Here is a 19,944-nt window from a genome sequence, read left to right as displayed (position 1 = left end):
TCTCGGGTTAATATACTTATTTGCATATTCATAAGGTTAATAACAATAGGACGATAACACCAAGCGAGTGCACGAGTAGGAATATGTCGCAATGTAAATCGGTTTCCTAATAATTAAACCCTTCATACCTCCCGTCGCCGTCGACACTTTAACCCTTTCCTCAAGTTTCTGCAATTTAGACACATCACCCAGGGTCAAAAGCTAAAAATGTCCATTAGGAAAGAAGCGAGATGAATATCTGTAGGCAGCATTCATTCCAGTCTCTTCCACATCTGATATTGTTCTTATATGAAATTATTGACTTCATTGTCATGCTTAATGTATATGGAGTTATGCCATAACAAAATCTGTTCTTAGTCATTTTTATGGAGTCTCCTATTATTAGCGATCAAACATCAAGACATTATCTAACGGCTGAGGGACACCTGTGTTGATTTGACCTCCATCATCATCATTGTGGAAGTGATTCAGAGCTTCTGGGAACTGTGTGTGAGTCTCAGCATTCTGCTCCTGAGTCTGAATGAAAGCTGGCCATAGCTGAGGCCGTGAGTCAGTGTGTGATCTCAGCGTCTGAAATATGACCACATGCTGCTCTCATACGGATCACTCAGCATCACTGAGAGCCCGCGATGGTTATTATGTTGCATTTGATCATTCAATGGCCTCAAACAGGGTCTGAATCTCATTGAATCTCAATATATCATTCATTTAAGTTAACACACTTTAGCAAAACTGTTAAAAAAGTTAAAAGAAGTTTAAGCTGTTTAAAAAAAAACACTAAACTATTAAGTCTAAAATGATATTTTTGCATATTCAGTCACAGATTAAACTCTTCAGTCATACACTAGATATTAATTTTAAAACACACACTCACACAAACACATTTCATATTGCATTGCAAACATATCTTCATACACTGTGCAAAGGTTTGGGATCAGAATTCGTACTGATCCCAAACCTTTGAACAGTTGATAAACAACTGTGGGTTTGGATTTTGGGGTTTTTTTGTACCTTGGATTTTTGTACCTTCATAATAAAAACCTTCATTCAAAAACTGCATGTTGTGTTTACTTGTGTTATCTTTGATTAATATTTCAAATTAAAACATTAAAGTTTGACAAACATGCAAAGAAATTAAAAATCAGGATGGGGGCCAACACTTTTTCACATCACTGTATATGCCTAAATGCATTTACATTATAATGCTATTATTATTATTATTACATTCAAGAAACATTTCTGATTATTATTAATACTGAAAACAGCTGTGCTGGTGAATATTTTTAAGGAAACCAAAATACTTTTTTTTCAGGATTCTTTGAGATTTTTTATTTTTTTTATTAAAGTCTTTTGTAAGATTAAACTTTTTTTTATGAGTTACTTTTGACTAAATTAATGTATAAAGTATTATTTCCTAAATAAATATATATTTGCATTGTAATGTATAGCGTTATTTATTTATTTCTCAGAATGTTTCAAACGAAACATTTTTTTTTTTTTTTTTTTAGATAAAAGTAGTCTGGTATCTCTACTTTTCTTTATATTTTCTTCTAGGCGTCATCTTGTTAGTTGGCCACTTTAACAAAAGCGATTATGCAATGACATCACCATCTAGGAAATGATATCATTTTAGGTGGAAGAACAACACAATGTAGACTATATCAACAAAACATTGGATGGACAGTGAGATGCTTTGTGGTATTAACTGGTTTGTAAAACATCTCATATTTTTATTAATACAACTGAAATCTGTACAAACTGTCAATTCCTAAATAAAAAAAAAACATAGGATTCCCGTTCATTTTCTTGCCTCTGTATAAATGATAAAGTAACATTTAATAAAGTTTGACCAAAGAAAGTCTATAAAATGCATTCAGCTTTTTCTCTGAAATATATATCCTCTCGTTCTTTACAATCACAGCAGCAGTGGAAACATGGAGGCAGTAAAACACAGGCTTGTTTTGAAGTAATCCATTGAGCTGATATTCCTGAAGAAATATTCATTCTGTCACTCACAGACCTGTCAATCCTGAAGTCGCACCTCACCGCTGGCAGCTTTAGGGTCTGAATTTAGCGCGCCGTGAGGTCCGGCCTGACAAACACAGCTGACACATCATAAATATGCGCTACATTTATGCAGATGTCAGACAATACCCGTCAGTAATGGCCGCGTGCTCTCGTAAAAACAAAAATGAACAGAGCAAACCTTGCGAGTTTAATTCATCTCCAAGGCCATCCTTAAGAACATTTCCATGAGATATTTGCCCTTGATCAAACTTGAAACATTTACCTGCCGGTGAACGATTGAGAGCAGTAAAAACACAGCCGGTGAGGAAGATGTTATTGCTCAGAGCTTGATCTTTCAGGTCTTCTCAGTTAGGTTATTCATCTTAGAGCTGTAAAAAAGACACAAATGAGACACTTGTTGACATACAGTAAGAGACTAGAGCTCTGAAATGAATGTGGATACCGTATCAGAGAACTGATGAGAAATGTTCATATGAAGATCTGTGATTTGTGATCTGAATCTATGTGTGAGAACTGATCTTTTTTTCACAGGAGAAAAATCTGAGGAGCAAAAGTCTCCATTTGGCCTCAATTTAATCGTATTGTGTGTGTGTGTGGGGGGGGGGGGGGGGGGGTATATCTATATATTAGGGTATATCTCAATTTGAGATTTTTTTTGGGAATAGGATACAGGTGATATCAAGAAAATCCTAAAACAAGATATGGACCAAAACGGTAACACTTAAGATTAGGGAACATATATTCACTATTGACTTTTGCTTCAAAAAACTCCTAATTTGCTGCTTAATAATAGTTAAGAAGGTAGTTGTTGAGTTTAGGTATGGGGTGGATTAAGGGATCGAAAATGTGATCGTGCAGAATAAGGCATTAATATATGCTTTATAAGTACTAATATGCAATACGCAGCTTAGTAGTGAGAATCGGTCCCTAAACTAAAGTGTTACCACACAAATAAAGTATACCTAAAAATGGTACAAATCTAAATTAACTGGTTTTATTCACTAAATACATTCATATTATAGCACAAAACTACCTTATTTGGGTTTGAAATACCACTTGGAAGTAACAATTTAGCAGTGTTCAAATTCTTGTATTGTTTGTTTTATTAAAAAGAGTGGCAGGGAATGAATGTATTTCTCTCTTGTCTTTTAACACTATGAAAATGAACGCACTATTTCGTCTTTCATCTGATGCTTTTGTGGACGGTCTAAGTAGCTCAGTCTTCACAGGATATTGAGGAAGAGCGGAAAAACGTTTTAACAAAACCCCAGACAAAACAGCAGTGGCAGGCATCAATCCACACATACAAACTTATGCAGAAAACTGGGGATAGAGAGACGAAAAATAAACAATAAAAAGAACCCTTAAATCCACAAATAATCTGCCAGTGTATATAACGGTACATATTGCTAAATAAAAAATAATGAACAGTAATGCCAGTTTATTGAGATACATCACACAGTTTAAAATGAGGGACAGAATTAGGGAAATTTCTGGAAATCTTAAAAAAAAAAAAAAACTAATTAAACAAAGGTTAGTAAAATGATGTAATTGATTGAAAAAAAAATTAATTGGCGAACAATACATTTATCAAAGGTGACAGACTATTTCTATTTCAAATAAATGATATTCTATTCATAAATAACCCAGAAAAAACTGCATTATGAATTCCATAAAAATATTCGGCAGCACAACTGTTTTCTGCGTTGATAACTGAGCAGTAAATCAGGATATTAGAATGATTTCTGAAGGATCATGTGGCACTGAAGACTGGAGGAATGATGCTGAAAATACAGAAATACATTTTCATAGATATTTACATAGAATACAGCCATTTCAAACATTAAAATAGGATGAAAATAGGCTCATTTTCCAACTCCGCAAGAGTTAAATAGTTGAGTTTTACCGTTTTCGAATCCATTCAGTCGATCTCCGGGTCTGGCGGTAGCACTTTTAGCGTAGCTTAGCATAGATCATAGAATCTGATTAGACCGTTAGCATCTCGCTCAAAAATGACCAAAGAGTTTCGATATTTTTCCAATTTAAAACTTGACTCTTCTGTAGTTACATCGCAATGATATTACGCAGCGCTTGAAAGTAGTCCCCAGCTAGCTAGTAATATATCCGCTGCGTAATATCACTGCGCCTGCTGCAGCCATGGTACGGCAGCAAAGTTCCTTGATTATTACGCCGGAATGAGAGTATAGTTCCTAGCATTATCGGCCTAGAAAATCACAACTTTTCATTTTCCTTAGTACACAATGTAACTACAGAAGAAAGAAGCTTTAAATAGGAAAAATATAGAAACTCTTTGGTCATTTTTGAGCGAGATGCTAACGGTCTAATTCAATGATCTATGCTAAGCTACGCTAAAAGTGCTACCGCCAGACCCGGAGATCGACTGAATGGATTCAAAAACGGTAAAACTTATCTGTTTAACTCTTGGGGAGTTGGAAAATGAGCCTATTTTCAAAAAAAAAAAAAAAGTGGAGTGTTCCTTTAATAATATTTCACAACATTAATATTTTTACTGTATTTAACATCAAATAAATATTCCCTTCCTGAGCAGAAGACACTTTCTAAAACATCCAAAATTGTACTGATCCCAAACGTTTAAACAGTAATGTGTGCCTGTATCATTCAAAGTGTTGTTGCATGTAAACACCTCGTCCAGAATATTGTTTCAAGTAGGCTATATCATTTCCAAACAAAACAACTTGTATAGCGAGGACATATATATGAACATACATTAGTATATAGACAATGCATTATTAATGCATTATTAGATTCTCTTGACCTACATTTTGCAATTTAGCTTTTAACAGCAAACAATGAGCTGAATTGCAAAAGGAATAAAAAAAGAAATGAGTTGATTGAGTTAGAGTGCACTGTAGAATGTCTTAAAATCTTCTTGAAAATGAAGGAATACTGAAGCATAAAGGTTGTTTCCACAATAAAAGTTCAACCAGAAAACAGAAAATGCGGCCGTGGCTTTGAGGAAAACAAAATATTCCCGAGCAGGAAGTCCAGGCGGATAATTATGCACATATAGTGTGAAAATATTGGTGTCAGACAGTGCTGGCATGCTGTGTTTGTTTTTGTAGGAAGTGAAGGTGTCATTTGTCCATATCAAGTCTGTTGCTAAGGACCCTAGGCCACTGATAATAGCGCTCCCGCACAGCCCTTCATATCTAATGACTGTAAAACATGACTCATATGAGCGCAGTATGAGCACCTGGTGTGCTCCTGTTCACACAAAACCAACATGACATATGTATTTATGTATTTGTGCGCCGCACGAAAGAACCATGAATCAAAAGATCAGGTGCACAGTAATAGTCATGTTCACGCACCATCAAAGAGCAGAGGAAAATTCCTCACATATAAGGTAACCGGCTTCGGTCAACACTTCATAGTTCACAGCAACACAAGAAGAAGCGACAGGTAAAAATAACTTGTTTACATCACACTGGCATTTATTAAAATCATGTTTTGTTTTTTTTAAAAAAGACAACCATGCAAAATATATCATTAGACTCTCTGAGGGAGCGTGGCTCATCGTCTATTAATGCATCTGATTATAATGACTTGTACTGGATGCTGTGCTAACACAGAAACTTTTAAGGGGTGTGTGTGTGTGTGTGTGTGGTTTTAGAGGTGAATGATTTAATCAAAAGTGGGCTGGAAATAATGAATGTGTGTTTGTGTTGCCAACTGAAGTAAGTCACAACATGCTAAAAATACTTTTAGTTTGTTATGCACGCTGGCTAAGCAGCACTGAATTATGAATGATATCAGCTAATTTCCCTTGTTCTTTAGCTGCCATTTTATTAAAAAAAAATTTAACAGAAAAGGCTATTTCCATCTAACGCCCTTTATTTGTCAACAGAACAGAAACCTGAAGTGAATTTAAATAAAGCACGTAGCATAATTAAGCATAAAAATAAATGGATGATTTATTATTAGGCTATTATGCTTTATTCTAATATTTAAGTTTCAGTCTTCAGTCTAGGTAAAATGTAAGTTATTTACTCTCCCTGTTATTCAAACCGTATGACTTTCTTCAGATCCTCTTCGGTTTGTTGAAAGACTGTTTTGCAGTTATAACGAACGGGAAGCTTTGTGGGAAGGAAAGACATAACTTTAATTGTTATTCACTAAAAGAATCGATTCTGTTGATTCGTTACTACGACGAGTTTAAAATGATTTGTTCACGAACCCAACCCAACCGATTCTTCAGCTCACTGACTCATTGGTCGGTTCACAGTGGTTAATGGCTCACTGGAGTGAAGAATAGGCCTGTCAACCTGAATAATGAATAACAGCCATATCTCCCTGCAGCCCAAGACCGGTTGCCCACTGAAGCTGAGCAGGGTTGAGCTGGTCAGTGCCTGGATGGGAGACCTCTGGTGAAAACTAGGTTGCTGCTGGAAGAGGTGTTAGTGAGGCCAGCAGGGGGTGCTCACCCTGTGGTCTGTGTGGGTCCTAACACCCCGGTATAGTGACGGGGACACTATACTGTCAAAAAGCACCGTCTTTCGGATGAGACGTTAAACCGAGGTCCTGACTCACTGTGGTCATTAAAAATCCCATGGCACTTCTCGTAAAGAGTAGGGGTGTAACCTGGCCCTTAGTCCTGGCCAAATTCCTTCTACTGGCCCTTGTCTATCATGGCCTCCTAATAATCCCCATATACTTGATTGGCTCTATGACTCTCTCTCCTCTCCACCTGTAGCTGGTGTGTGGTGAGTGTACTGGCGCCATGTGGCTGCCGTCGCATCATCCAAGTGGATGCTGCACACTGGTGGTGGTTGAGAGGAGACCCCCCCCTCCCCCCCCACATGATTGTAAAGCGCTTTGGGTGTACAGCAATACACAATAAAGCACTATATAAATGCATCATTCATTCATTCATAACGACCTGAATTTCCTTCTGCCTCTCACACAAAGTTGTCAAACGTCTTCAGAAGACATATCATTAAGTGGATGAGTCTTGTTGATGACATTAATGACACTTTTATTGTAATGTTGCATCCTCTCGGATGCTTGAAGCTTCCCTATTCATCAATGAATTGCGTGGAAAACATGTTCAGATCATCTTCAGAAAGAAAGTCATGAAGGTGAGTAAATGATGACTGGTTTATGGTTAGGCCTTTTGTTACATGCTGTCATTATAGACCAATAAAAACTCTGACAAACAGTAGTTGAATTTTATATTTCAAAGTAGAGATGGATTTTCCTGGAAATGTAGCATTTCTAAACTGTTCCCACTCTATAGGTAGCCTAACACTTTATAATAAATTCCATGACGGTCATAATTTCAGTATTCATTAAGCCATGCTGCTTAACAGATGATTAGTTAATATACATTAATGGCATTAAAGTTTGATGCTGTATATATAAAGGTTCATTAACTATTTATATGTTTAGCATGATGATGTTTGTAAATGACTTATTAATGAAAGCTATATTATAAAGTGTTACTAGGTTACATCACTGTGGTTTTGTGTTGCTGCTGGTGAAACAATAATCCTTCACATTAGCAGCCACTGATTCATGCTCTCATACACGCTTTAATGAGCACCTATCTGAAACTCACTGACCAATAGGATCGCTGATGGGCGTGGCCGTGAACCGCGTTGGCCAATAGGAATATCGGAGGGCGGGGCTGAAGTCTCTCAACGCTGTCAAAGAATTTCCTCATGGATTTGCGGTCTTGGAGTTTGTCATGTTTTGAGTTGTGAGAGTGTGTGTAATTTATTTTTAGTGATATTGTGAGCGACAGTGCGGTGATGTATGAACGGCTTTCGCTTATTTTACTTATTTAATTCTTCTTTGCTGACATCACTGCGATTAGCACATTCCTGTGTGATCATCGCAACTTCATTTCTGCCAATTTATTATTTCTCAGTTATGATGAATACGTGAAGGGTCCGGCGGTAGGTTCATCCTGACCGGGGCTCATTGACAAGGATGCTTTTGGTCGGACACTGATTCACTTTGATGTAAGGACACTTGTGGATTCTTCAGGGAGAAAAACAGGCTTTTTTCCAGCATGTCCCGGAGGAAGCAGGCTAAGCCACAGTATGTTCTCATCGGTAAGTTTGCTATCACTTTCTGAACTATGCTGAGGGAGTTTGATCAAAACGGGCAAATTAATGTGTGAAAAAACGTACGGAATGTGTGCAAAATTTCTATCCACGGACTTTAATACAACTACAACTCTTTCCTCTGTAATATATATATCTGTATGTATATATAAAGAGTTGTAGTTGTATCTGCAATATTTATCTATATATATTGCAGTTGCGTTCAAAGAGGGTCATTGTTACAACAACTTAATCCACAACTCCCCGATATCAAGAGAAGTTATGACACTAGTATAGAAAAGTTGTAACAGTTGTAATTGTTATTTTTTTTTTTATTATTATGGCGAAATTCATGCAATAACAAAAAAAGCACAATAACAATGCAATAATATGTTATACATATACATACATACACACACACACACATATATATATATATATATGTGTGTGTGTGTGTGTGTATGTATGTATATGTATAACATATTATTGCATTGTTATTGTGCTTTTTTTGTTATTGCATGAATTTTGCCATAATAAAAAAAAAAAAATTAACAATCCATAACAATTGTGACACCCAGGAAGTAACATACTTTATCATTTTACCTACATGGTGGGAAAACAAGCAAGTTACACATTTTTCCTTTTTATTTATTTTTTATTGTATTTATTTATTGCTTCTCGCTATCATTTAACTCTATTACCAAAGTTTTTAGCGACGTTCAAAAAATCTCTTATTTTTCTTGAATTAATGGGAGATAAAAATGTTTCAACATCTATAAACTAAGATTTTGTCACAATCTAGCTAAGTGGGGCTAGTTTAATTTAGACTAGTTTAATCTGCAACCCTGTTGCCCATTAATTTTCATTAAAAAATCCATTGTTGTAAAGTGTATAGAAAAACAGATCTTATTATTGTACCCTATAGATATTTCATGTTGTTAAACTGTATATTATCTGCTTTATAATGGGGAAAAAAGTTGTATTATTTACATCTAAAGCAAAACCTGTTAATCAATCCACATATCTATTAACATTGTTAAGGATATCCTAGATATGCACTTGAAACAAAACTGTTCTTTTTACATAATTTGAGATCAACATGAAAATGCCATAAAGTTATTGTAAAATGTAAACAGATTTTGTTGAATAATCAATATGCATACAATGTTATACTTGGAAGTCATTTTTTAATAAGAATGTTATTTTCCCACTATGTCATGATGAATTGCGTTACATCTGAGATGCATGCTACTGTGTAGTCTTTTGCTAAGCTTTAAGTTTACACTGAGTTGCTATCTAATATGATCTTATATAAAAATGTATATCTTTTTTTCTTCTTGAAATTCAGATCATACAGTGGAGAATGACCTCAATCCAAACTGTGATGTCCATATCTGTGAACAATGCTGTGCTCAGTTTTCCAGTATAATAGACCTATACCAACACCAGAGAGACTGTTCAAAAGATCAATTAGTTCTAATAGTAAGTGAAAACGAAAGCCTAGATGCTCCACCTTCTGGCCTCACCATTAATTCACCATTCTTCAACACTGAGGAGAATTTGGATGGAGTGACAAGTAATGACCATACAGATGAACTTTGTGAATTTTCTAATGAAGGAACATCAGTGGAAGCTGACGAATCCACATTCGGACACAAATTTGAAAACAGCAGTCATGACATTGGCAAAAAGTCTCATTTATATCACAATAACGAAAACAGTGATTATGCTGATGGCTTTAGCTCAGCATTCTCAACTGTACTACCTCAAGAGAATACCTTAGTTGAGTTATATAAATTATCAGCCATTAATAGCAATGTCTTCATTGAGACGCTAGAAAACACCAAAGTTGCTGTTGCTCAGTTCTCAAACAAAACAAGTTTAAATCCAAAGACAAATTGCAGAAACGCTAGCGACAGCAAAATGGCCGCCTCTGGTTTGATTGAGCAGCTGTTAACACTGCAGGAACAGCAGGTGCAGCAATTAAAACTAATTGAACAAATTCAATGCCAAATAATGCTATTAGCAACCCATAATTCTGATACACCTGTGGCCACAAATGCCTACAATGGTCTGTCTCAAACCAGTTCACTGGTAAAACGTAGCTCAGACCTCTCTGAACAACTCACAGCAGCTGCTGGGCTAGTAGAAAACCTAGCTGCTAATGTTAAACCGTCTAAACATGTTATTTCACAAAACACCCAAGATGACTTAAGGGGTGATAAAGGAAACTTCCAAATGACTGATGAAAACAGAGACCACCCATCAAATGTTGGTAGTGATCTGTGTAGTAATCAGTCTTTGAATGGTAACACAGTAAGCGATACAGTTGATGGCACAGCTCATTTAAAAAATCCTGCACAATCTCCTACTTCAATTACAGATGGGATTCTAAACAAACTCCAATTGGCGCATAAACCAAACAGCTTTAATATGTCTGCAAACTCCTTGCCTAGTATTGGAGCAATTGTGGAGGACCTGAATGCTTTGACTGCCCTAGCCCAACATAGGAAAGCCAAACCCCTCAATGTAAGTGTATGTGAACACAAGAGACCATCTGAAGACTGTATATTCAAGCACAAATGCAGGTTCTGTGCCAAAGTGTTTGGAAGTGATAGTGCTTTGCAAATACACCTGCGTTCTCACACTGGAGAGCGACCCTACAAATGTAACATATGTGGAAATCGGTTTTCCACCCGTGGGAATCTCAAAGTCCATTTCCAACGTCACAAGGAGAGGTATCCTAACATACTTATGAATCCTTATCCAGTTCCAGAGCATTTGGATAACATCCCAACCAGCACAGGTATTCCATATGGCATGACTCTGCCTCCTGAGAAGCCTACTCTCAACTGGTTGGACAGTAAACCTTTAGTGGGTAACTCACTTGGCTTTAGGCTGCCATCATCTTTGCCAAGTCTTCTACCCATCATTAAAAAAGAGGAGGAAGGGCTATCAATAACTAAACATCATAGTCCTTTTGTCAGTGAGGTGTGTGAGAGAAGTAATGGACATCAAGAGGGATTTCTTCATAGCCCTCCTCTAATTTCAAATGAGAAATTTCAAGAGGTCACACAACCCTTGAGTGTTGCTACCTTACTAAGCTCCTCTGGGGAGGGTTCAAGAGACGACGTTGCTATTAATACCTCGGTCAATACAACCTTAATGACAGAGCTAAAATCAGAGCAGCTTGAAACCAAATTTCTTTTTGGAAGCCTTCCAAATCCTCCTGGAGCATCTGAGACTTCAAAGCTGGAGCAGTTAGTGGAGAACATTGACAAGAAGTCTACTGACCCCAATGAGTGTGCAATCTGCCACCGGGTTCTTAGCTGTCAAAGTGCCCTTAAAATGCATTACCGCACCCATACCGGAGAAAGGCCATTCAAATGCAGAGTGTGTGGACGGGCATTTACAACCAAGGGCAATCTCAAGACACACTACAGCATTCATCGTTCCATGACACCTCTTAGAATACAGCATTCATGCCCCATATGTCAAGAAAAGTTTACAAATGCAATGATTCTACAGCAGCATATCCACATGCATATGGGTGGTCACATTCCTAATGTCCCATTGCATGATAGATGTGCAGAACCCATGGATCAGGATGCTGACTCTGTAGATGGTAGGACCTTGGAAGAGGATACTTTGTCCAGTGAGAACATGGATGTTATGGAAGGTGCATCCGATTCAAAATACCCAGCCTCTTTACCGGACAGTCTGTGTTCTTCACCTGCTTCTTCTGAGTTTGCCATAGAGTCAGAGAGTCAAATAGCAGGTTTGAATGTGGAAAACGTGTTAAACGTCAATCAATTGACTTTGGGGAATGGATCAGTGGATGGAGACTGCTCAACCCTGAGATTATCTTCACTGGATAGTGACCATGGGAGCGTAGGGAGAAGGATTTTGACCATCACTGAGATGACACCCTCCTGGAATCCATCCTCCCCCAATGGCTCTGCTTATGAAAGGCAAGGATACACTACAACTGACAGAAATCTGAAATCTGCTGAATCAAAAATCTCAAGCCTACAGCCAAATCTTATAATGTCTAGATTACTTGATGCAACATCTGGAGAAACACCAAAAGATAGCTTGACCATGATTTTTCCATTTAATGAGCGGGGATCCCTAAAAAGCAATGTTTGTGATATCTGCAACAAGATATTTGCCTGTCAAAGTGCTCTGGATATTCATTATCGAAGTCACACCAAAGAGCGACCATTTATTTGCACTTCATGCAACAGAGGGTTCTCAACCAAAGGTAACCTTAAACAGCACATGCTTACCCACCAGATGCGAGAGTTACCTTCACAGTTGTTTCAGCCAGCAAATCAGATCCTGATTTTTCCACCAAACCAGTTTCTACCCTCCATGGAACCAATTATTCCCTCAAAAAGGACTGATCACAATGGGCACATCAAAAAAGATCCTAAAGATTCACACACAGGTATAGTTAGCTCAACAGCTTCCACATTGTCTGTACTTTCTACTCCAACATTAACAGCAACACCACTTCGGCGAACAGCTAAACAGCACTTCTGCCACACTTGTGGGAAGACCTTCTCTTCTTCAAGTGCGCTGCAAATTCATGAAAGAACCCACACTGGTGAGAAACCTTTCGCCTGCAACATATGTGGACGTGCATTTACCACTAAAGGAAATTTGAAGGTACACCAGTTAAAAGTTGTTAAAGATGTTCAGTCACTTATTTTGTATAGATTCAGTTGTAGCATTCTAGATCCCTCATAACCAATTACCTATTTGCATATTGCATCTTGTTTTATATCTAGGTTCATATGGGAACTCACATGTGGAGCAGTTCTCCAGCCAGACGAGGTCGCAGACTTTCTGTTGATGGTCCATTCCTTAGATCCAATTCCGAGCAATTTCAGGACTCTTCTCCAAAAGATGTTGTGGGTAAAGTGCGTAACGGAGATTCCTTAGGCCTCTGGAGCCAATATACCTCTCTCACTAGTGGTTTGGGTGCAAGGACAAATGAAATACCTGTAATTCAAAATGGAGTCATACCTCACCTGTCAATTTCTGCTGGGCAACTGGAAAACATAGAAAAACTGCAACTCAACAGAGCTTTACCTTGGCTCGAGAGATTGAGCGAAAATGGTGCAACTTTTCATTTCCGGCAATTGGTAGAAGACAATAAAACAACAGTGATGAATTGAATTTCATCGTTCAGGGTGCAAACCCATACATTCAAATGTGATGCAATTTCATAGGCGTGTTGTTTCTTTAAGATTTTTGTACAAGTGCACCCTATGTAGTGAAATTAATATAAATTCTGCTGTGGGTTAATGTTCCCTAGTTAGGACAGATCTTCACAACTCAATTGGTGTTGATTGTATTTTATAACTTAATTTGATTATTTTTGTTGTTTTGCTGAGGAACATTCTAAGTATTGTTAATATGCAGCTATCATTTTTTATTTTACAATTAAGTTAACGTTTTTTTTTTGTTTGTTTGTTTGTTTGTTTTTTTAATAACTGAAGGTAATCATCCAGTACATTTGCTAAACTCTTTATAGGATTTGTGATGAGGTACATTTGTATTATTTAATGGATAAATGAGTCCCTATTTCTTATCAAAAAACTACTTATCAGTCAGTGTTTCACATTAATATATTTTGTGTTTGAATTGCGTGTTATTTTATACGTACAGTATTTAGATTGTAAATGTAAACACTAAACCATGCTAAAATATTTATTTATATTTTTTACCATTTAAAAAACACTCTGTAAATTTATATTATTACATTCGGTTAACTCTTATGTATGACATTATTTTATGTTGTGGCATCATGTCTTGTATGTTATGGCAACTGCTTAAGTTTTCAAAGCCATTTTCCATTTCAACTGTCTATGCATTTGGCTTATACAAAGCATGAATCATTTCATTTCCCGTTTGATTAAAAGGAGTGTGCTTTGCGTTTGTAATTTTACTTAAAGTCGCACCATATGAGTGCGTATACCTTCAAGCACCTGTCTCCTCTTTCAGTGATTTACCTTTAACAAAGAAATGATTCTTTCCCTACTTCCACACAAGCAGAATTCATGCCCTTTCTCTACTGATAAAAATCTAGGTCACCTTGTCCTCTGCATTTACATTTCAATAAACTTACCAATAATAACACATTGTGTTAATACGCAATGATCTTTGCCAATGGAAGATGATACTTCTACAACCAAGTAGAATAATAGAGGCCATTCATTGAGCAGGTACGACTCATCAGCTCTACCTCACGTCTGTAAACCACATGGACAGATGGTCGGCAATGGTTTATCGTTTGTTGTCTGGACTATGGAAGTCTGTTTAATAGGTGATCAAATGTGCTATTAGCAAATTGTGAATGTTGTGGTTATTATTACTGTGGTCATTGTTAAAATGGCTAATGTGCTATGATATGGCTACTTTTATTATTGTATTTCCCATAGCTGCCGATCAGAGGTAGCTGGTACCTATTGAGTCTTGGTCTCGCCAAAGATTTCGTCCTCATTTTATCCAATAGTTGTAACAAGAAACTAAATAGGGCTTATAAACTTATGGTCCATTGTGTGCAGAGCTGTTCAACTGGACTCCCCCACCAAGTCCTATTCCTCCATAGTGACACATCTTGTATAACCAAAAACATCATTGAGAGCCATTGAGTAACAGGTCCACTGAATGTCCACAATAATACAACAGACCAAATCCCTCGGTGAATAAGATCTGCCCTCTAAACTGTCAAACTCTATTAGACACTCTTCCCAGCGCAGAAACCAGCTGACGGGAACCCAACACCATCCCGTCTGCCACCATTAGCATTATAAAATGAGCAATCAGCTAGAATGAAGCTCAAGGGAGTCCAGAGATCTCCAGATACATGTCTGATTCAAACAGATGGGAGGCACTGGAGGTGTAAGCAGGTGGATAAAGACCTGACGGGTGACTAGGGTTCGACTGATGTTTTACATCCCCAGATCTCCCAGATACATGGATGTTGCCAAAATGGTGGCTTGACTTCTTCCTAAAATGAAAATGACAATATTTCACATAACGTATGAACCATTTCTTGGTGGTGATGGCGCAGTGGATACGACACATGCCTTTGGTGTGAGAGACCCGGGTTCGAATCCACTGTGAGACACCAATGTGTCCCTGAGCAAGACACTTAACCCCTAGTTGCTCCAGAGGCGTGCGACCTCTGACATATATAGCAATTGTAAGTCGCTTTGGATAAAAGCGTCAGCTAAATGAATAAATGTAAACAGTTCATATCATCATTAACTAGAAACTCACAAAACCTGCCATCTGCATGCATTTCCAGGTCATATTTTACCCCAATATCAAAAGAGAGTATAAGGCATTATAGGTTGCATAAAGAAAATAGAACCTTTATCTTTCTGTGGTGTTATTTTAAAGAAAATACAAATTATTATACATAAATTTATTCTCATACTGTAATGCAAAATAATAATGATACATAATTGAAGTAATATGCATTTATACATTGCAGTAGTATTTGTTGTACTGCCTTTAATTTGTAATATAGTTACAAAAATTCTGTATAACAATAATGAACATCATTTAATAAGAATTACGAAAAAAATATCATTAAAAATGTAGAATATGTTGAAGTAGAGACAATTCAGGGTTAAATGTGATTTGAAAATGTTACAATAAAAAGGTTATGTTTTCCTTATGCAAAATATAATTTCTTATTTCTTTTCATTTTGAAAAGAAGTGGCACTACACTCATTTGCATTTATTTTATTTAAATATGTTTTTACTTAACGTGTCAAAGGGACTGCATTGTGTTGTGATAGCAATATTACAAGAATTTTAGACAGACTTTAGATTAAGTTAAAAATAATAATAAACAACATCATTCTTATGTAATTGAATCCTGCTCTATTAGAACTTATTTAGCTGAATTAGGTTTCAAAATATGTGTAACCCTTTCTCATGTTTTAAAGGAAGGACAGTGACATGAATAAACAGAGAATGACACAAGAGCCATCGAACTGTCCACAGGCCGGACAGCTTTTTCTAAGAACTCATCACAGAGGAACAAAACAGTGCTTTTCCAATCATCACATATTTCTGTTCAAAACTGCTGACATCAGCCACCGTTTACAATGCAAAGAAAGAATTTCCTGTGCAAGCATTTTGCCTGCGATCATCACACTGTTGTTGGCCTGACAATGGAAATATTCAATAACAGAGCAACGGCCAAATCTCCAGCAGGGCTTAAACGTATCCAGCCCAAACCCGACTATTGGTAACACTGTGATTATGGCATTGTGTGAGGCATCCGTACGGCTCAGAACATATCGGATCATAAACGCTGTGTGGACTCTTTGATGACCATGGGATCAGTCAGCGCTGCTGTATAACAGAATAACATGCACGGGACAGCTGAGTTGCCATTTTTTGATTGTGACACACAGAGGGGACTGTATCCCAAATATGGTGGTACTATAGTAGAGTAGCTTTGCTGACCCTTTGGTTGATATTATCATTTAGCTCTTTTCAAAAACCCTTATTTAATTTTCATTAAATAATTTTATGTCAATGACATTTAGCTGGAGTGAATTATTCAGTAGTTAAGAGCGCTTTTATTGCTTCATGCAGTTTGCTATTTCCCAGTTCAGCTTTAGACTTAAAAACATTGGTCAAAGTGTATTTTAAGATCCAGTTCTCACTATTAACGACACCTTTTACTTTAATAAACTTGGGGATTATGGATGTAGAATACAAGCAGCAGAATATGTGCTTTATATTAACAACCAGTCAAAATGCTAATAATTTGCATGCAAAATAAGCAACTTAATATAGAGAGAATTGGTCCCTATTCTAAACTGTTGCCAAAACGTTTAGGGTCAAATATGACATTTTAATATTAACTAAAGTAGACTTTCACTTCGTGATCACGAGTGACCTTTGCAAATCTTGGCAGCACAATGTTGAATGGTTGCCGAGTTGACATTGAACGTCTCTAAAGGCTACAGTTCACTACAGAACTTTTAGAAATCCCAACATAAACTTGCATCACATCATAAGCTTGCCGATTTTGTATTACATGGGAAAAATTAGGCATCATACACTAAAGCAGGATCACACACTATCAGACTTCTAAACATAACTCACACAGAAACATGTGCATTGTTGCTAGAAGACGCATGAGAAATGAAAACCATGTGTGCTAAAATCAGTTCAGAATATAAAACATGTCTGATATCCTCTGACTCAAATACCACATTGGCCAGGGCACAGAATCAACGTTTTATTGTACGGGTAAAACCAAAAAATAAAAAGGACAACAAGAAGTGCATTTAAACAAATCATAAATAAGGACTGATGAGTTAACTAATTTAAACTGCAACTTAATCAAGAGTAAAGAACACTTCCTATCTCCCGAAGAAGAAATCAAAACACAGCAAAAGTCTTCCAAGTCAGCTGACTTACCTATGCGTTCTATATACTCTATGGTAACTAAACAAGCAATCACTCACCATCCTAAACAAACGAGAATAAGGAAAACCAAGACCAAAGCACACACAAAAACAGAGTTCCCAGGGCAAGCCACCACTGAAGTGCCACCAGCAGCTCTTAAATAGGCAGAGGCCTCAGGTGTTTTTAATAGTCTCCGCCTCCATCCAATTAGCAGCTGCACACAGGAAAGAAAACAAAAAGGAGAAAGAGCAGGGGCTCTGTAATCAAAAAAAAAAAAAAAATGTACTCACCCTCAGGCTCACCTCTCGAACAGATTTGAAGAAATGTGTCATTCCATCACTTGTTCACCAATGGATCCTCAGCAGTGAATGGGTGCCGTCAGAATTAGAGTCCAAACAGCTGATAAAAACATCAAAATAATTCACAAGTAATGCACATCACTCCAGTATATCAGTTAATGTCATCAGTTGAATAAAAAGCTGCATGTTTGTCAGAAACAAATTTATCATTAAAGGGATAGTTCACCCAAAAATGACAATTTGATATTTATTTGCTCACCCCCAGGGTATCCAAGATGTAGGTGACTTTGTTTCTTCAGTAGAACACAAACAAAGATTTTTAACCCAAACCGTTGCAGTCTGTCAGGGACCCACGGCTTTGAGAGAGAAAAAAATACACAGACAAAACCAAATTAAACCTTGTGGCTCGTGATGAAACATTGAGGTCTAAAGACACGAAACAATCGGTCTGTGCAAGAAACTGAACAGTATTAATATAGTTTTTTACCTCTGATCCGCCGCACTGTCCAGCTGTCCTGAGAGTGTTCACAACATCCGGCACGTGACGCATCTTCTTCTTCTAATAGACCATTGAAACTCCTAATTGAGATTGTAGATAGTGTCAATGGCCCATTTTAGAGAAAGGTAGCGGTTCGTAAAGCAAGAAGAAGAAGAAGACGCGTTACGCGCCGGATGTTGTGAACGCGCTCAGGACAGTTGGACAGTGCGGTGGATAAAGTCACCTACATCTTGGATGCCCTTGGGGTAAGCATTTAAACATCAAATTATCCTTTTTAGGTGAACTATCCCATTGTTTTCACAAGTGAAAAAGTCATCTCGTCTGAATCAGGAGAGAAATATGCACAGATCAAGCCCCAAAATAGTCCAAAACACTTTTAAACAGATGCATGAGTGGATTTTAATGTGCGAGGACAACAGGGGATGGACTTTTTCACTGGAGGAAGCGTTATTATGGATTATGGACTCGTATTTTAGCCAAAAGTTTAAAATTAAAATGTCTTAATGATGGATTTGTTTCTTACAAACACTCAGCTTTTGGATTGACAAGACATTAACTGATGGACTGGAGTGACATGATTTACTTTTGCTATTTTTATAGGTTGATACCCCAACTCTATATTATGATGAGATCTTATTCATATCTGTACCACAAATGTTTAATCTAGGAAATATAAAAAGTATAAGAAGGATTAATATGCGTATGATTATGAAATATGATTTTATTTATGTAAATTGAATTGATTTATTAATCAGATAAATTAGGACATTTTGCCATAAATTGCATCTCAGATTAAACTCAAAATATGATGTTAAAGGGATAGTCCACCCAAAAATGGACATTTGTGTTTGTACAATGGGTCCAAAACTGTTTTCAAATTGTCTTCTTTATTTGAACTTCCCCATTAACCTTGAACGTTTTTTTAAGATATTTCAAACATGGTCTGTTTTCATTCTCCAGCTCCTTCAAGATCTATGATGTGTGTTTATAGCTGTGTGTCAAAGAGCAGCGAACTGAATAAAACAGTGCTTATCTGACTAATCTCTGCGACTACGACAGCTATGGAGAGCAGCTCTCCTTGACACTGAATCAAACCCCAGAAATGTATGCAGAAATATAGGCAAATGTGCTGTTTTCCATAGGCAGCAGTCATTTGTAAATGCCAGTGCATCTATGGCCTAATAAAGTGTGATATGAGCCGTGTTGTGATGCAGAGAGAGTGGATGTATTGCGGTGATGAATGGCCTCATGCCTCTTTGTGTCTGTATTCCTGTAATTAGCTGCCCTCATCCAAGTGTCATTGCTATGAGGTCATTTAGGTGCTCTCATAGCTGGTCGGACTCAGCGTAGCTATGCTATTTGGTCTGTCAAAGTAAAACACATCATGTGTGTTTACATTTGAATATGTTATTAACACTTCACTTACACTGCTATAGAAGTAGCATTGCAAATTTAAAACGTTTCCATTAGCATGTATATCCAGGCATAATACAGATGTTTTCAGAACATTTCTCCACACTTGAAAGCTAAAATGCAGCATGACGGGACATAAGTGCAGTACAAGGTTATTAAATGATAT

The 19,944-nt window shown here is 37.1% G+C and overlaps 2 protein-coding genes across 2 annotated transcripts in view; one reads left to right on the top strand and one right to left on the bottom strand.

The window, feature by feature from the left end:
• The window catches only part of LOC306868005 (histone H3.2-like), a gene marked incomplete at its 3' end in the record, with an annotated part of 468,278 nt that overhangs the window by 328,185 nt on the left and 120,149 nt on the right, over positions 1–19,944 (bottom strand). The window lies entirely within an intron of this gene.
• sall1b (spalt-like transcription factor 1b) lies at positions 8,084–13,300 on the top strand (the record flags this gene model as incomplete). Its single annotated transcript, XM_079414407.1, has 3 exons — positions 8,084–8,126; positions 9,466–12,788; positions 12,911–13,300. 3 exons carry the CDS (start codon positions 8,084–8,086, stop codon positions 13,298–13,300), a joined length of 3,756 nt encoding a protein of 1,251 aa, XP_079270533.1.

Source organism: Barbus barbus (genome assembly GCF_936440315.1).
Source record: "Barbus barbus genome assembly, chromosome: 50".
In the NCBI taxonomy this organism is placed as follows: domain Eukaryota; kingdom Metazoa; phylum Chordata; class Actinopteri; order Cypriniformes; family Cyprinidae; genus Barbus; species Barbus barbus.
This window is presented reverse-complemented; position numbering and strand designations above follow the sequence as displayed.